The sequence below is a fragment of the Taudactylus pleione genome, unplaced genomic scaffold (assembly GCF_031769625.1).
Source record: "Taudactylus pleione unplaced genomic scaffold, aTauple2 ptg000089l, whole genome shotgun sequence".
Taxonomy (NCBI): domain Eukaryota; kingdom Metazoa; phylum Chordata; class Amphibia; order Anura; family Myobatrachidae; genus Taudactylus; species Taudactylus pleione.
In genome coordinates this window covers 2893092-2912320 of record NW_028284491.1, presented here as the reverse complement: position 1 = coordinate 2912320, position 19229 = coordinate 2893092, and the positions used below count along the sequence as shown (strand labels likewise).

General features: G+C 44.8%; 1 protein-coding gene across 2 annotated transcripts in view; it reads right to left on the bottom strand.

Moving 5' to 3' along the window:
- The window catches only part of KPNA3 (karyopherin subunit alpha 3), a 67664-nt gene that overhangs the window by 18988 nt on the left and 29447 nt on the right, over positions 1–19229 (bottom strand). For both annotated transcript variants that reach the window (XM_088469099.1, XM_088469100.1), the window contains exons 3-6: positions 10698–10787; positions 1896–1925; positions 776–828; positions 417–512 (exon numbers count right to left, since the gene is read on the bottom strand). In XM_088469099.1, coding sequence (XP_088325225.1) covers positions 417–512; positions 776–828; positions 1896–1925; positions 10698–10787 — 269 coding nt within the window. The remainder of the gene's footprint in view (positions 1–416; positions 513–775; positions 829–1895; positions 1926–10697; positions 10788–19229) is intronic.

The following is a 19229-nucleotide window of genomic DNA, read 5'->3' as shown; positions in this document are numbered from 1 at the left end:
AATAAATATTACCGAGAGGCTGCAGCAACAGCTTGTGATAGCCAGGTTAGCGTAACAACTATCCTGCTTACCCAGAAGCCTAGGACAAGAGGAGGTTACATGTTCCCAGAAGGCAGAGAAGCAATACACCTCAGAGACATCAGATAAATGATGAAGCACTGAAGGTGCCCATTCCAGTTTAAAGGAAAGAGAAATAGTAAGACACTCTACTGTAGTGTATATATGCAATATTAATACCAATAACCAATTAGGGTCATAGCCATTTAAATATCCAATTATTTTTTTTAAAGTTAGCCTGTACATAAGAGATCCTGCAACAGATATTAAGCAACTATATTTTCCAGACACTGGCTAAGCATCATGGGTAATCTATAAGGAAGACAATATACAAGGATGGTAAAACATAACATACTCACTTATCATCTGCCTCTAAACATTTCACCAATATTGGCAGAATCCCAGACTTTATGAGGTCATCGATGGGTGGATTTCGGTCACTGGATAGCAACTTTCTGAAAATAAAAACAGGAACCATAAAACCATTCTAATTAGATAAACCCGGTTATACCCTGCCAACTGCATTATAGGCAGCGTTCATGGTTTAGCAAATTTCCAATAAGAAGCTGCCTTAACCCCCTAAAACCCTCACAAGCTGAGGAAAATGGCTGTATGGAGCAGCCCCCAGATACCCCCCTAGCAGAGACTGCAGCTTTAATGGCAGTGGCAAAAACTAACGCCCCATTACAATAATACACTGATACATGATGCACTTTACCTTGCTGCCTGTACAGCACTTAGTTGAGTTGTTGGATTATCACTGGTGGCATTCTAATTAAAAAGACAAATAAAAAACAAAACCAAAGAAATTAATGTAGAGGAGCGAGTTGTACACAAGAACAGTCTGTAAAAGTAGTAGATCGGGGATTCTCACATGAGAAGGGCTGGAGGCACTTTATTGCTACCTGCTAAATGTGTGTGTGCTATCATCAGAACTGACCTGTAGGATGTTGGTTTATTCCATTTATTTTACAAAAATCTGTACTGATGCAAGGAAAAACAGGCAATATCCATAATATACATAGTGCGAGCTGTCAGATACTCAGTAAATAGATTTACCAGCAGAAAATGCAGGAGAGGAGGCAAGCAGGTCCTCAGCCATTTCAAAAATATCCTGCTCTATATGTCTATTGGAAGCCCCTCTTAGGGGCATATGTAATAATAATAGCGGAACTGCCGCAATTAATAAGGTTCCATATCGCGTGGATATTTTCATTTTTAATTAAAATATCCCCGCTATGTACTACGGGAAACTTGCAGGGACAGCAGTTGCAGTAAGCGCGGTCCCCGCAAGTTATATCCCTGGCATTACGTAGAAGTTTGTGAAAGACTTCTCCTGTGGAAGCTGAATCTGCGCATGTGCACAGAGTCTGTTACTGCCACAGGCTGGAGGCCTCGGGAGAGATTGGAAGATCTATTTCCTGTGAAAAAAGCCTCCATAGGCTTATAGCAGTTTACACCTTCTGAAGACAGTCTTAACTACCAGGGCTGAGATTGTAATCCCCATTGATAATAATGCCGCAATTAATAAGCATGCTGACGGAGATCCTGCATTGTGCTATTAGTACATAGCTACAGTTCTATATCATTTTATGGAAAAAAAAACAGCTTAATTAATAGGCCCCTTAATGCTAAGTCAACCTCCCTGCCTTTACTTAGGAGAAATCTGAAGACCAGAAGACGGAACTCAGAGCAGCTAGAAAAGGCCACAACCTAGGTGTGGTGACAAGTGGTGCAATTCTTTCCCCTCCTGTGGATGCCTGCTGAACTTACACTCCATGTAATTCTATTTATTATACTTTCAAACAATTCACATACAATTACACAATGATACATACCTGTAGTATTGCTTCTAGTGTTACATTTTGCTGTAACAAGAAAAACAAAAAGCACATTTAGCAAAATATTTAACTACTTAAAAAGTCCCGATATTCCATATTTCTTCAGAATCCTATAACTCAATGCAGCACCAATTTGAAAGATAAACATAGTTGTAAATGAAGACACGTGTAATACAAAATTAAATACAGATGTGTCCTTATACCTAGCATCTAGGCGCCATATGACGCAGTCACATCACAGACAAAGCCACTCACAGTACCAGATGCTGTGACTTTTCCTGCACAGGAACTGGTAGAACACAAGTACTAATAAGGGAACATAGCAGGATGAATAGTCGCAGCTGCTGGTATTGTAACCTTTTTACTCAGCTTTGAGACTCAGTCGTACACAGATGTACAAGTACCGCAAACCCCAGTGGTCAGTGTACGGTAGCAACGTATATTTGTCGCTTCTTGTTCTAGCAGTGCGAATAAGATGCACTTTTTGAGCAAATAAGACGCTTGGCTATTTGGCATGACTTGAGCCACGGTGTAGCTGAACATAGATATAAAAGCCATTATCCTTAATAACTATAATAGACATTCAGGTGCTGAATTGCCATAAACTTCCCAGGATTTCTACTGATGGCCTAACCAGGCCGCTAATGTCTTCTTGCTGCTGATGGCTGGCCCATGCCCAGACACCTTAACTATTTTATGCTGATCAGTCTTCACCAACTGCACCCCTCATGCCCATGCAAGGTAAAGGTGCTGATCTACTGCCAGACCATCAGTCCAATAGTATAGCTGGGGCAATACATGCTAAACCTGCCTGGCACTCTCACAAGCCATGTGTGCTGAGCTCCTATGAATGCTCATATGTACTAGTCTGATGAGTGAGGGAGCCCACTTATTTGTGGATTTTTTTTTTCTGTCCACTTAATATAGAAAAAAGCCCATAAAATATTGTCTTAAAGGATTAAAGGTATCATCATTAATAAATACATTGTTAGGGGTGAGTGGCTTGGCGACAGTCTACTCAGCCAGCAAAGACTTTCTTAACCGGGGCTCCCTCACCCCCATGTCACCTACCCTGGCTGCCCTAGGCCCAAACACCAGCCCAGCAACCATCCAGTCCTTTTCTGCACTGCCTGGGGCTGCCCGCAGGCACAGTCTACTTTGTGGCCTACCCACCCAGTGATCCCTTGAGCCTCCACTCAGTGTTCAGCTGCCTGAACTCCCTGCTGACGCCCATCTCTGTTCAGTACCGGCTCCGTGGGGGGCTGCGGCCTGGTCTTCGTGTCGTGGTTAATGATTCGGGGAGATCAATATGCAGTGTGCCGCTGCTTCCTGTGACCGCTGGGCAGCTGTGAGCAGTTTTCCACTGACGACGAGTGTCTCTCCTAGGACGCGCTTCCCTCTGCATCTCTGATCGGTGTTTCTCTGCCAACTCTAATGCTCCCGTCATACTCCTGCTTGGAGAGCTGCTGCTCTTGCTACGGACACCAGTCCATCTACCCTGAGGAAGTTTCAGTAGTACTGTGTTTCTCCCTGTGTCCCTTGATATTTAGCTGGACACTAAAAGCTGTCTGAGTTCTATACAAACTCCTATTCTCCTAGCAATCTGAAGCTTTGCTGCCATCTAGTGTCCATAAACCAGACAGTGGCTTGTTTTCAACATACTTGTTCCCTCCTGGATGACTTATCTACAAGACTCTCTCTTTGCCAGTTCCCTCATGGCTTCCTTCCCTAGATCACCTCATATGTCATCCTGCTACTCCACCATGATCTTCTCATTCCTTTACTGGTTCTCCTATAGCCGCCTGAGTTAGACCTAAAGGACATCTTTACTCAACCGTACATGAGTTTTTTCAATCCGCTCATTCCAGGTCTGATCCTGACCCCAAGTATTTCACCCCTCCACCTACTGATACTCCGGATCCCTCATCTCTGGACACACTGGAGTCCCACCCATCCTCCAGTGTCAGGAGTGAACTTTCTTATATTAAAACGCCCCCGACCAAACAAGATATGCAGGACACTGCTCGACTCGAGCTTGCAGCCATTCAGGGTGACCTTTCCTCAGCTTTCTGACACTACTACTTCCCTGGAGTAGGGAAAAGAAACCTCTGATGGTTTTTCATGGAGTTTAGAGATGTTGTCTTCTCACAAGCTGCTGAGATACACCTCCTTAAAAATGGATGGATGATCTTGACAATAGGTTACCTAAACAATGTTTCGTATTTGTTGTATTCTGGAAGACATTCCTCAGTCCGGTCTGATTGATGTCCTGACAAAGATTTTTAATGAAATCCTTGGCCACAATCCCAATGATCCGATAATCATTGACAGAGCTCACAGATTACATTTTGTGGCCTATTTCACCTAAAACATGAGATTGCTTGAAAAGTGCATCAGCTGGATGATGTGGACTTCAAAAGGAGAGAAGATTTTCCAGGACCTCTCTTGGCATACACTGCAGCTCCGTAGGGCTCTGAAACCACTAATGGATGAGCTATGCAAACACAAATTGACATTTCCTTGGGGCTTCCCCTACAATCTCCAAGTTACAGAAATGGGAAGACTGTCATAGTGCACTCGCCTTCTGACTTAAGCGGGCCACACACTAGACCAACTTTCATTCAACTAGTTGGCTGGTTGGAATGAACATCTGGTAACGTATTGGAGTAAATGATGATCAACAATTTGCTCCTAAATGCCAGAAAACAGATGGAAATGGTCGTTCAGACAAGTTTGTTAAATGTTTGATCTAAACAATTTGTTCAAACAACAGTTTTTGTCCAATTTCAAGCTTTTGGGAGCAAATTGCTAATTGTCATTTGCTTCCATACCTTACCAGATTTTCATTCCAACCAATCAACTAGTTGGATGGTTGGATGTAAGTTGTTCTAGTGTGTGGCCAGCTTTAGACTCCTTTGGCTCCTCTCCGAATCTGGGAAAAGTGGACCTCCCAGACTGGAAAGACCCCTCTCTCCCTCGACTTGTCTCAGAGAAGGAGCCCTGGCATTTTGTTCAGAGAACAAAGATAAAATTGAGAGGTTCCACAGATCCTTCTACCTGTGATGTCACCTAAGCTCTTCCGAGACTCTGAGTCTACCATGGTCTTGTTGTTATGCTTGCCATTTGTTCTCGCTCTTTTCCTATTTCCGTTTTGTTCTTCCTCGCTCTCCTATTCTCTCTTTTTCCCCTCCCCTTTTCTCTGTTGCTCTTTCCTTCCCTCTTATTTTCTGTTTCTATTTTCACTTGGTGAGGTCTTAAGAGCGAAGACTTGACATTCACACCTGCTCAACAGAGTGTTACGGTTGAGACTGTTTGCCTACTTCTTTAGTCATGTTATTGGCGGTGTCCTGCTTTTCCTCTGTTTTATACAGTCTCCAGTTCTGGTAACGAAGAGGACTGTATCATGTTTCTGTCATGTTATGTTGCTCAGGCTCAGTGTTTAGCTAATTTCTTGGGCCCAATTTAGTACCATGCCACTACTCTAGTTTTGGGCCCCTGCTTATGCTTTAAATAGGTTTATATGTATATCCAGTTGGTTTCGGTTAGATTGTTGATACTTTACCTTATGCTGTTATTCCTATAGGTCACTGCTGGTGCTTGACCCCCATTGTCACCGTACCAATTATTCCATCCTCTGAAGTTCTTTTTGTTTTTTCTGTCTTCCAGATACTTTTTTTCCCAGGCTGTTTCTTGACATATTGTTGCTGTTCTGGTCTTCTCTGTCGCTTTCCTTTCCCTAGTTACCTGCTAACCCCCTTCCTTCCTTCCTATGCGACCCGCCTAACACCCACAGTAGTTTTGGATGCCCTGTCCTACCTATCTAAAACCTTCCTTCTAATTTCTTCCATGTCTCAGAACCCTGACTCCATAAAGATAATTAATGCCCGAGGCCTGAATATCCATGAGAAACGCTCTAAAGTCCTTAGATCCCTATGGGCAGACATTGTCCTCCTTCAGGAAACCCATTCCCATCATGGCCCTCACTCCCCTTCTCTCTGTGACCATTATTACCATACCATTTTTTTTTTTAGAACACCACAGAGGGTGTCTCAATCCTTTTCTCTAGGCACCTTCCCATTTTAGACATTGTTGGGCATAGGATGGATGTGGGTAGGGTTCTTTTAGTGACATGTACTATTTTCAATCAATGCTTACATTCCTTAATGTTTATACCTCTAAGCCGGCGTTCTACAGTGACGTCCTGCACAAAGCGGAGTTGCTGTTCGAGTGCATTGCTGCGTTTGGCAACTAAACTCTAGATCTTTCCGTTGATACCTTTATTGTGGCCCCTTGCCATAGCGACAAACTATATTGCAAGGCAAGATGTACCTTCCATGAGTTCCACCTGGCCGACATCTGGCGCTTGTTACACCAATTAGGATGTGACTGCACGTTTTATTCCAACGTACTTACCAAGTACTCTAGGATAGATTACATCTTCATCTATTTGGTGATTAGAACAGGTCATCTCCTCTTCCCAGTCAGGTAAAAGACCAGACCTCGCCGGTTTTACTTTCTCATACTATAAAACATTCCGTGAAAAGTTGGCTCCTCTTACTTCAGTCCTTTAAATACCACCACTGACACGACAATTTTCTAAACAATCCCTTGAAGTCCATGTAAAGACCCCTCCCTTTATCCGAGCTACAGGCCCATTTCACTTTTGAATGTACTCTTAAAGTTCTATGGCTCGCTCATGGCCACTCACTTATTATCACTTTCCCCCAAATTGATCCATTGCAATCAAGTAAAATTTGCCCAGAATTGCAAAGTTCGGACCACCACCACTAAGATGATACAGACTTAAATTTACGCCTCCCGGGAGTCTACACCGGCCATGCTCCTGTCTACCAATGCCAAAAAGGCCTTTTACAGGATTTACTGGTGTTTTATGGAGGGTGGTCGTAGACACATGGGCTTGAGCCTTCGGAGGATTCCGGCGTCGTATGAATCCACCTAGACTATGGTTACATTTAACGGTACCTTGTCAAATCCCTTCCCCATTTATAATGGTACACAACAGGGTTGTCCGTTATCGCCTTTGATTTTTATCTTATGTATGGAGGTCTTTGCCAGATCCATTAGTTCTAACCCACATATCACTGGCACTCAGCCTGGTTCAAATTAATATTGCTCACCGATGACCTACTGGCGACTATAACTAAGCCAGTCACATCCCTCCCACAATTTAATTCCAGGTTTGGCACCTTTTCAAGTTTTTAAATGGATTTTTCAAAATGTGTGGCTATGAACATATCTTCCCCTACCTTCACCATTAAGGGCTTACAAGAGGTATTCCCATTTGCTTGGCACCCTTCTCACATAAAATACTTAGGAGTCCATCTTTTGCCCTTTTCATATTATTTACCCTTACTCAGCTCTTCACTCATTTATCCAAATGGCAGCCTAAAATTTTCTTGTGGTTGGAAAACTGAATATTGGAAAATTAACCTGCTACCCAGACTACTTTACTTATTACACACCCTGCCTATACAAATCCTGATCTCCTGGTTCTACTCGATACAATCCATAATATGATTGTTTGCTTTGGTGGAGAAAACAGCCACGTCTTAGACATGACCTTCTTTCCTGACGTTTACGTCGGTAATCTCCAGCTGCCTTGTATTAAGACCTATCACCATGGTAATGCTCTCATTAGAGTCCAGGACTGCACAAGATCCAAATACTCTAAATAATGAGTTACCATTGAGGGACACTTCATATCAGATAGCCCCCTGGCTTTAACTACCTTCCCCACACCCCTCTCGTAGTCATGACATAACCGCCAGTCTCTCCTCTTGGCAATCACTTTGTCGTCTCCCCTACGACTCTTCTGACTTTGGTCCGCTGACATCTTTCTTGGCAAACCCAGACTACCTCCTCCAGGTTTGGATTTGTCACAATTTAGGTTGTGGGCAGAGAGAGGCATCTTCAGGCTCGACCAGTTGGTGTTCTCGTCAAGGGTCTGTTAGTTCTGAGATTGTGACAAATGGGCTGTTCCTCACTCTGACTTTTGGAAATCTTTACAAATCAGACATTATCTACCCTCTAACAGGCTTTCCCTTACAGAGAGAAAACTTACCCCCTTTGAGAAACTGTCTCCCTTTTAGCACTCACATTATTTCCTCTTTACTCACTCCTCATAGACAGCAGACATGTCACTCATGTCCTCTCATCACACCTTTCTGGAATGAGGTTCTCTATACCTCAAGACAGATACTGGGTGGTGATATCCCTGTAGACCCAGGCTTTTTGGCACCTTGCTCACTCAAAGCTCCCTGTGGCCACATATATAGAAATTGCTCTTATGGCACCTCAGTAATGCGGCCAGAGCGGCTATTCCTATTCTTTGGAGGTCCCCCTGCCGTCTGACCCGTAGGGACTGGTTTCAGAGGATTAAGTACTTTTTGTCCATGGAAGATATTAGTCTTTCTGCGGCAGATACATTTACTGAGTATTGTGGGACTTTGTTTGAGTGGTTGGAATACAAAGCTTCAGATAGTTATATGCATCACATGTCCTCCCTGTCTCTTTCCTGCTGCCCTGAGTTCCCTTAACCCTGGTGGCTTCTGGTCACTTTCCAGTTACCCCTCACCGTTCATATCTTTGCAGTAAGAGTAGCTCTGTCTTCTTTATTTCCTGTCCTTCCCTTGCCCTTTTTCTCTTTCCCTTTGATATAGTCCCTACCCTTTCTGTTGCTTTCTTCTTCTTCTGTATATATTTTTCTCTCAGTCTTTATATTATGTTGACATTGTATTTCATTAATTGTGTGGCCTTTATTTGTCTTAATGTTGTTGATCTCCCTGTTACTCCATTATGTTCCTCCTACATTTAAGAGACCCATGTGTACTCCTTTTGATAAGGGAATACTGACAAAAGGTATAAACAAATAAAAACAATTTAACAAAAAAAATAAATAAAACACCACATTGCTATTTGCCACACTTCAGACCAAACATATTAGCCTGCGGGAATTGGATAGTGCAAAGGGATCATCGATTTATTTGACAAATGTAATGCAATGTTTTATTATTTTGGTGCCAAACCAAATCCTGCAGGCTATTCAATTTGGCTCTTCATGTCCAGAGTAAATTAAATATCAAGTTGAAATTTAAATATGTAAAAACTGCCAATGCTTTGTGAGATTAAAACCTTTGATGTATGCCAAGTATGAGGATGCATAAGAAAACTTAAGTAATAATGGAAAATGAGCAGTGCACAGATATATCGGTTACAAAATAAATGCTAAAGGTGATCTCCAGGCATAAAATAAATACTTCCACTTTTTTGTTTACCCATAATGGGATATTACTTTGGGATCAAAGCAGAGTAAGTACTACACCAATTAGCATGGTAGATCTTGTGTGAAATTGCTCTACACATGCCCAGAAAAGTGCGACTCTGCAGACTTGTGGAATTCTTATGCCAGCCTGCGCCTAGATAGCAGGGGTCAGGGAAGGGAAGGGGCATTCTAATGTAGACTGAATATACTAATGGTGTGTTTGTGCAAGATGCAGACAGGACGCATCCCTCAAGGATGAATGATGAAAAAGGAAGGAATTAAGAAAGATTGAGGGAAAAGGACTGATCCACTGTATAAGAAAGAACAGAAGACAAGCGGTTGAAGCACAGAGAACAAGGCAGCAGGATTCAGGGCCTCAGCCAGGTAGCTGTGTAGATATGTAACATGGATAAGCTCTATACTATACAAGAGTCGGACAGTGGGATTGCTCCCCAGTCCATAAATAGCTTAGTGTTAAACTTGAATAAGTGTTCAAAAACAAAACACGTTTACATTATCAGATCTCGTGTCAGCATTTTGCAACTTAGATTAAAGCATACATTTGTCAGTGGCTACATCCAATTTGTGGGTTGGATATTAATGAGAATATAGCTTATCTAATAATAGGAATCATCGACATTACAGAGGAAGTTGTGCCAATCGGTGGGGAAGCTACAGTAGAAGCTGAGCTGACCCCCAAGCTCTCCCCTCACTGTGAATAGATGCCGTGCGCATGGCATCTATTCACCGACTGTGAATGCTAAACAGCAACTTTTCCCACCCGAAGGACACTGCGGCTCGTGGGTGGGGACGGCTGAGGGCAGGCTGTTTCAGCGGAGAGCCAACATAAGTACAGGGTGCATTTTGTCATTTTAAGATCAGGCAGCACCCTGCTAAAAACAGCCTAGCGGGCACACTACTATGTGCGCAGGGGGCACTTTGCTGCAGATGATCAGTGGGAATTGTCATCCTCAGTTTCTACAGTATATGAAGAGTCCCACATGCCCTCCGCAGCGAAGGGTTTAATCTGACTGTGCTCCAGCCAATCAGATAGTGCTGTGTCCATTCAGCCAAGCTGACTGTGGATGCAGGAAAAGTCCTAGGGACAGAAAAATATATACATTTTGATGGGATCTAGAAACTGAAGGAGAACCCCAAACATTTTAAATTATGGGTTTTGGCGACCTTCAAAATTATGAACTTGGTGCAGTCTCTGCATACATAAAACAGAGTTTAAATGATTGAAGTTAATATTCTAAACAGCATAACACCAAAGGTTATGGTGGGACGGTCATTAACAATTGAGCATAGAAGCACAAATCAAGGAAAAAGAAAGTGCGTGCAAGTACCGCTGGTATAGCAACATTAAACAGGAGGTTACAGTGTACTCGCATCACATGGGAGCATGATAAATATAACATGGAAGCAGAGGACTTTAGTGAAGAAAATATTTCAAAGAATTCCTCAGACTAATCAGTATATATAAACACACACATGCAATCTGCATTAACGCTTACCGATTTGAAATCTCCATCAACGTCAGAGTCCTCTAGACTTTCTTCTTGTGGAACGTTTCTCTTTTTCAACAGGTGCTCATCTCTTTTGTTCTGAAAGAAAAAGGAGAATCACTTACTCTATAGAAATCTCCATGAAATCAGCTAGTGTGACACCGTTACTACACACGCTGCAATAAATGGCATGTAAAACGTATGTAGGATTCAACGAATCTCAGTTCAGACGTCAACAGTGTGTTCAGTACTGAGGTCTATATCGGCAAATTTCAAAACTGTGGGATGACTTAAGAAAAAAACAAACAAACAACAACATACTGTACATACATATATACATTATATATATATATATATATATATATATATATATATATATATATATATATAGTGTTCCCTCTAGCTCCGGCGGAAGGCAGGGCCTTCGGCGCGCGCCTCCGAGAAGGGGGCGTGGCCATCAGAAAAGGGGGCGTGTCTATAAGACGCGTCCCCTTTTCGTCACTCTTGGGGGCGTGCCCGGCACTTACGGACACGCCGGGCAGCCCCCAAGCCCTGCAGACAGGGAAATAGATGCCGGGCGCATGCGCCCGGCGTCTATTCTCCGACGGTGACCGGGTCACCGCATGTTTCTCCACCCGCGGGACACTGCGTCCCGCGGGTGAGAACGGCTCCCGCAGGCTGTGAGGGCAGGGCGCTTTTAGCCCTCCTCCTGGAGGGCAGGGTGCTTTTTGCCCTCCAGAAGGAGGGCAGGGCGCCGCGCCCCGCTAAAACAGCCTAGCGGGAACGCTATATATATATATATATATATATTGTGACACAGTTAGGTTAGGGGGTTCCTCTCCTGGGTAGAGGACTCCTTCCTTTCACACACAGCAGCTGGGAAACAGTACGCCAGACTGGATGCAAGTACAAGCTGGTCGGCGCCAGTCTTTATTGTACAATATCAGAAACAACATAAAGAAAACAAACATAAATCCTAGCCCTGTCGGGGCACTAACTTCACAGGTAGTTCCCTCACTACCAGAACCTGGCAGGGCCTAATGCCCTCACCAGCAACAAAAGCACAGCACAACACTCACGGATAAGTTTTCAAGTGTGTCTGAGCAAACTCCCTGTCTGCTCTCCCAGGTGAGACAATCAGCCCTAAACACACTAGGCTTATATTGGCCACTCTCAGGTGGAAACCCTAACAAGCCTGTTACCAGGCTAAGAGAACCAAAACCTGGAGTGGCCGTGGGTGGAGCCCTCCCTCTCCTCTCACCCACAACCCCCAGGTCCCAAACCGGCTTTTCAAAAAGCCGAGACTCAAGCCTGCTACACTGCAGACTTTCTCCTGGGGGTTTAGAACACATAAGACAGGAATCTGGGACAAATGTACCTGCCACAGACCACTTTACCAATGATCCTATCACATATCCCCCCCCTTTGTTTCGACCTGTGGGGCGGAACAACTGAAGCCCCCAAACAATGAACGCGTGACAACGCGTCAGCATTGGCCAGCTGGCTTCCTGGCCTGTGTTCCACTGAAAATTTAAAAGTTTGTAACGTCAAGAACCATCTCGTAATTCTTGCATTACTGTCCTTATTTTCGGACATCCACTTCAAAGGGGCATGGTCAGTGATCAATTTGAACTTTCTTCCAACCAAGTAGTACCTGAGAGCCTCTAACGCCCATTTTATGGCCAACGCCTCCTTCTCCACTGTGGCATAGTTTCTCTCATGTACATTCAACTTTCTGCTAAGATAGAAAATAGGGTGTTCCTCACCCTCCTTGTTCTGGGACAGGACCGCTCCTATACCTACTTCTGATGCATCGGTTTGTACTATGAATTCCCTTTCAAAATTAGGAGTCACCAGGACTGGTTGGGAACACAACGCTACTTTCAACTCCTGAAAAGCTTTCTCTGCCTCAGGACTCCATTTTACCATGACTTTTTGTTTGCCTTTGGTCAGGTCAGTCAGTGGGACTGCCATGGTGGCAAAGTTGGGTATAAACCTCCTGTAGTACCACGTAATTCCCAAGAAGGCTCTCACCTGCTTCTTATTCAGAGGCCGTGGCCAGTTTTGTATGGCATCAACTTTATTGAGCTGAGGCTTTATCAGGCCTCTGCCAATGGTGTATCCCAGATATTTTACTTCCAGAAGTGAGCAAAGTCTCTCCCCAATATTGCATCGTACACCAGACCATGCACCAAACCCACAGAAACTATAGCAGAGCCACATGGTGTCTCGATGTTCACCTCGGCCGTAACATAATATCGAGTATCCCCATGTATGCAGGTCACACCAACAGTTTTCCCTGTATGCCTCAAGGGGTTCACCAGCTCAGCTTTTATAAGTGTCACCAAGCTACCAGAGTCTAACAGTGCCTCTACTCGGTTGCCATCTACAGTGAGTATACACATGTGCTTATCAGTCTCAGCCTGCCGGTCAGCCGTACAGGCTGTCTGTGCAAAGAAAGACCCCCTGCGGTAGACATGAGCAGTATCACATTGCATAGGTTCAGTTGTAAGTGAACAATTAGCGGCAATATGGCCGAAGCCACCACATCGGTAACACTGAGTCATATTAATGTCTAGTCATTTACGGGGCAAGAACCTTCCTGGCCTGGCAGGCCTGTCTCCAGGTTCTACACCCTCAGTCTTAGGTACATTCCACCGCCCAGCACCCTTCTCCCCTGGAACAGTTTTACCAGTGTCTGTGGGAGTTCGCCGGTGCGCCATCGGGGCTCGGTGGGGCATACTCATCAGCTCCTCAGCCGCCACGTACCTCTCCACCAGCTCGACCAACTGGTCTGCGTACTTAGGGTCTGCATGGCTCACCCACTTGCGCAGAGTCACAGGTAATGATCGCAGGTACCGGTCCATCACGACCCTTTCCACGATCTGTGGTCCCGTCAGCGTCTCGGGCTGTAGCCATTTTGAGGACAGATGGACGAGGTCATGCATCTGTGAACGTGGAGGCTTGTCCCTATGGAACTCCCAGCGGTGGACCCGTTGGGCACGAACAAAGGTGGTGACTCCCAAGCGAGTTAGGATCTCCTGTTTTAGTTTTTTATAGTCCTTGGCATCAGCCAGGCATAAGTCGAAATATGCTTTTTGTTGCTCCCCAGACAAAAAAAGGTGCCACCAGACTTGCCCACTGCTCCTTGGGTCAACTCTCCCTTTCGGCCGTTCTTTCAAATGTGGCGAGATAGGCCTCCACATAATCGCCCGTAGTCATCTTTTGGAGGAAGTGACTGGCTCGTACGGAGTGAGTGGGGGTGGGAGGACCAGTATTAACATCGCTGGGTCGGACGACCAGGTGCTGTATCACCTCTTTTATGGCCTGGCTGTTTTCCTCAATGGAGACCTGTTGAAGTCTGTTAGTCTCCTGCTGAGCTGCTGTAGCTTCCTGCTGAGCCCTGGTAGATTCCTGCTGAGCTGCTGTAGCTTGGAGCAAGGCCTTAGTAATGTCATCCATTTTGTCCTGGGGTGTAGGTTGGAAGCTGAACCTTGCCTCTCTGAGCATTGGCTGACGCCTCCTCTATGGGACTCCAAGGACACAGTGTTATTTCCATACTCACAAATTGGGTGTCTGTCCCTTTAATTTTTAAATGGAAAGTTTTCCTCTTGCTGCAACTTCAGTGTGTGTGGTTGCCCGCATTCTCCACCATATTGTGACACAGTTAGGTTAGGGGGTCCCTCTCCTGGGTAGAGGACTCCTTCCTTTCACACACAGAAGCTGGGAAACAGTACGCCAGACTGGATGCAAGTACAAGCTGGTTGGCGCCAGTCTTTATTGTACAATATCAGAAACAACATAAAGAAAACAAACATAAATCCTAGCCCTGTCGGGGCACTAACTTCACAGGTAGTTCCCTCACTACCAGAACCTGGCAGGGCCTAATGCCCTCACCAGCAACAAAAGCACAGCACAACACTCACGGATAGGTTTTCAAGTGTGTCTGAGCAAACTCCCTGTCTGCTCTCCCAGGTGAGACAATCAGCCCTAAACACACTAGGCTTATATTGGCCACTCTCAGGTGGAAACCCTAACAAGCCTGTTACCAGGCTAAGAGAACCAAAACCTGGAGTGGCCGTGGGTGGAGCCCTCCCTCTTCTCTCACCCACAACCCCCAGGTCCCAAACCGGCTTTTCAAAAAGCCGAGACTCAAGCCTGCTACACTGCAGACTTTCTCCTGGGGCAGTGTTTCCCAATCTCGGTCCTCAAGGCACACTAACAGTCCTGGTTTTAGAGATATCCATGCTAATCACAGATGTTAAATCAAATAACTGAGGTACTAATTAAGACACCTGAGCTCAACTATGGCTATCCTTAAAACCTGGACTGTTAGTGTGCCTTGAGGACCGTGGTTGGGAACCTCTGTCCTGGGGGTTTAGAACACATAAGACAGGAATCTGGGACAAATGTACCTGCCACAGACCACTTTACCAATGATCCTATCACAATATATATATGTATATATGTATGTACAGTATGTTGTTATATATATATATATATATATATATATATATATATATATATACACACACACACACACACACACACACACACACACATACAAACAGACACATATATATATTAGAATGTAAGCTCCTATGAGCAGGGCCCTCTACCCTCTTGTGCTTCTTCTTACTCAACTTTCATCTACTTCTTACTCTCTACCAGGGCACCTAACACTTGGTTGCTTTGCATTGCTGCTTACCTGGGTGTTCTGGTCGCGAATGTAGCAATGTATGTTATCCATGTCCTGTATTGTACTGTACTGCAAATCAACCTATTTGTTTATGTACTTTGTAAGGCGTTGTGGAACACTTGTGGCGCCATATAAATAAACGAGAGAGAGAGAGATATATATATATCTCTATCTAGATCAGGGGTCGGGAACCTTTTTTATCCCGAGGGCCATTTTTACATATATAATATTCGCGGGCCTGGTGCAGGCCATGGCCCCTCTGTGTGACATCACACAGGGGCGGGACCACAATCACCGGTGATTAGAGCAATGCCCGGAGCATCCTGAGGATGATCTGGGGAGCTGTAAAGGCAGCGGTGTGACCGTCTGAAGCATCCTAAGGACGCTCCAGTCAGCACTGCTGCATAGATTCTGGCTGCAGTGTGCCATTCTAAGCACCCTGCTATCCAGATGAGGCTATCAGAAAAAAAGCTCCAAAAGTCAGACCAAATGATTCCGAGGGCCTTATACGGCACCCGGGCAGGAGGTTCCCCATCACTAATCTAGATGGACAAATGTATTTGGCCACACCTGTTAACTATTGAATTGAGGAGTTTCAATCAGACCCTTTGCCACAGGTGTATTAAATCAAGCACCTAGCCATTCAGTCTCCATTTGCAAACATTTGTGATACAAAATGGGTAGTTCAAGAGCAGTACTGTGAGACGGTTCGTGAAATTTTATCCCTGCTGGATATTCCATAGTCAACTGTAAAGGTGTGTACACACTGGGCGATATTTTGGACGATGGAATCTTCGTTATCATTCAGTCGTCCAAAATAGCGTTAATTTTTTGCGCAAAAACGATGAACGATATTGACCAGCGATGCGCGCTCCCACTGGTCGTTTGTCTTTGTCGTTCATTGCCTGACGACACTGAGCACACCCCTGCCCGGGACACACTAGAAGATGTTGCTCATGGAGCAAATCGTCCAGTGTGTACGCGTGTCCAGTGTGATATTATTAGATAGTGGAAGCGTTTAGGAACAGCAGCAACTCAGCCCCGAAGCGAAAGACCACGTAAAATCACACAGAGTGGGGTCAACGATTGCTATGGCGCATGGTGCGTTAAAGTCGCCAACGCTCTGCTGATTGCATAGCTGAAGAGTTCCAAACTTCCACTGGCATTAATGTAAGCACGAAAACTGCAGCAGGAGCTTCATGGAATGGGTTTCCATGGCCGAGCAGCTGCATGCAAGATCACATCACCAAGTCCAATGCCGAGCAGCGTAAAGCACACAGACACTGGACTGTGGAGCAGTGGAAACGTGTTCTGTGGAGTGACGAATCACGCTTCTCTGGCAGTCAAATGACAGAGAATGGGTTTGCTGGATCCCGGGAGACCGTTACTTGCCTGACTGCATTGTGCCAACTGTGAAGTTTGGTGGAGGAGGGATAATGGTATGGGGCTGTTTTTCAGGGTTTGGGCTAGGCCCCTTACCTCCAGGAAAGGGGCAATCTTAATGCATCAGCATACCAAGACATTTTGGACAATGCTATGCTTTCAACTTTGTGGAAACACCCTTTTCTATTCCAACATGACTGTGCCCCTGTGCACAAAGCAAGGACTATAAAGATATAGGCCTGATTCAGCACATATATATGCCTGATTGAGCACGCACGGCTGCGTTCGCACTTACCCACTAGCTGCAATAATATGCTAATGAATGCAATCGCACGGCAACTGCAGCACTACACCAAGACAACCATCACTGTATAAAGCCGCCCACTTCCCATGACATGCATTTGCAAGTCAGCAGGAAAAAATAATAAAAAATAAATAATAATCGGTAACATCGGAACTATTCGCACTGTTGTGGTTGACCTGACCCTACCTCACACACTGCTAAACTTCCTGTCGCCATTTAGACCACCTGCCAGTGTATACAGTCGCAGGGGCTTAATTATGCACGCACCTGTAAAGGCATTTAAACGAACAGGCACGCCTGCGTTCCTTCGACCTCCCCTCTTCTCCACCCACCGTGATTGGAATGCGTGCTCACTGCGATCGCAGTGGCTGGTTCGTGCACTTCATACACATGCACAGATCACAAACATCAACCAGCTGCGTGTGAACGCAGCCGTGCTATTCAACCTGAATAGTTTGAGGAGTTCAGTGTGGATGAACTTGACTGGCCCGCACAGAGCCCTGACCTCAACCCCATCAAGCACCTTTGGGATGAACTGGAACAGAGATTGTGAGCCAGGCCTTCTCATCCAACATAAGTGGGTGACCTCATAAATGCACTACAGAATGAATGAGCCCAAATTCTCACAGATACACACCAAAATCTTGTGGAAAGCCTTCCAAGAAAAGTGGAAGCTATTATAGCTGCAAAAGGGGGACCAACTCCATATCCAAGTATACAGTGCCTTGCAAAAGTATTAACCCCCCCTGACTTTTTAATCTGAATTTTGTGTGATGGATCTGCACAAAATAGTCTAATTTGGTGAAGTGAAATGAGAAAAATAATATATCTAAAAAGAATCTTTATAAATAAAATTCTGAAAATTGTCATGTGCATATGTAATCACCCCCTTTGCTATGAAGCCCCTCAAAAGTTCTGGTGCAACCAATTACCTTCAGAAGTCACATATTTAGTGAAATGAAGTCCACCTGTGAGAAATCTAAGTGTTACATGATCTGTCAGTATAAACACACCTTTTCTGAAAGGCCCCAGAGGCTGCAACACCACTTAGCAAGAGGCATCACACCATGAAGACCAAGGAGCTCTCCAAACAAGTCAGGGACAAAGTTGTTGAGAAGTACAATTCTGGGTTGGGTTATAAAAAAATATCCAAATCTTTGATGATCCCCAGGAGCACCATCAAATCCATCATCATCATCAAATGGAAAGAACATGGTACCACAACAAACCTGCCAAGAGAGGGCCGCCCACCAAAACTCACAAACCGGGCAAGGAGGGCATTAATCAGAGAGGCAGCACAGAGACTAAAGGTAACCCTGAAGGAGCTTCAGAGTTCCACAGCAGAGACTGGTATATCTGTGCATGTGACCACAATAAGCAGTACACTCCATAGAGCTGGGCTTTATCGAAGAGTGGCCTGAAAAAAGCCATTACTTAGTGATAAAAATAAGAAGACACGATTTGAGTTTGCCAAAAAGCATGTGTGCGACTCCCCAAATGTATGAAGGAAGGTGCTCTGGTCAGATGAAACTAAAATTGAACTTTTCGGCCACCAAGGAAAACGCTATATCTGGCGCAAACCCAACACATCCCCCATCACCCCAAGAACACCATCTCCACAGTGAAACATGGTGGTGGTAGCATCATGCTGTGGGGATGTTTTTCAGCAGCAGGGACTGGGAAACTGATTCGAGTCGAGGGACAGATGGATGGTGCTAAATACAGGGATGTTCTTGAGCAAAACCTGTTTCAGTCTGCCTGTGATTTGAGACTTGGGCGGAGGTTGGGCGGAGGTTCCCCTTCCAGCAGGACAATGACCCGAAGCATACTGCTAAAGCAACACTCGAGTGGTTTAAGGGGAAACATTTAAATGTGTTGGAATGGCCTAGTCAAAGCCCAGACCTCAATCCAATTGAGAATCTTTGATCAGACTTGAAGATTGCTGTTCACAAGCAGAAACCATCCAACATGAATGAGCTGGAGCATGTTCTGTGAATGAAATGATGCACACATTCAAACAATCCATTGTAATTCCAGGTTGTGAGGCAACAAAACATGAAAAATGCAAAGGGGTGTGACTACTTTAGCAAGGCATTGTATGTGTCAATGTCACTACAGTCCCTGTTGGTGTAATGGATGGATATAGATATATATA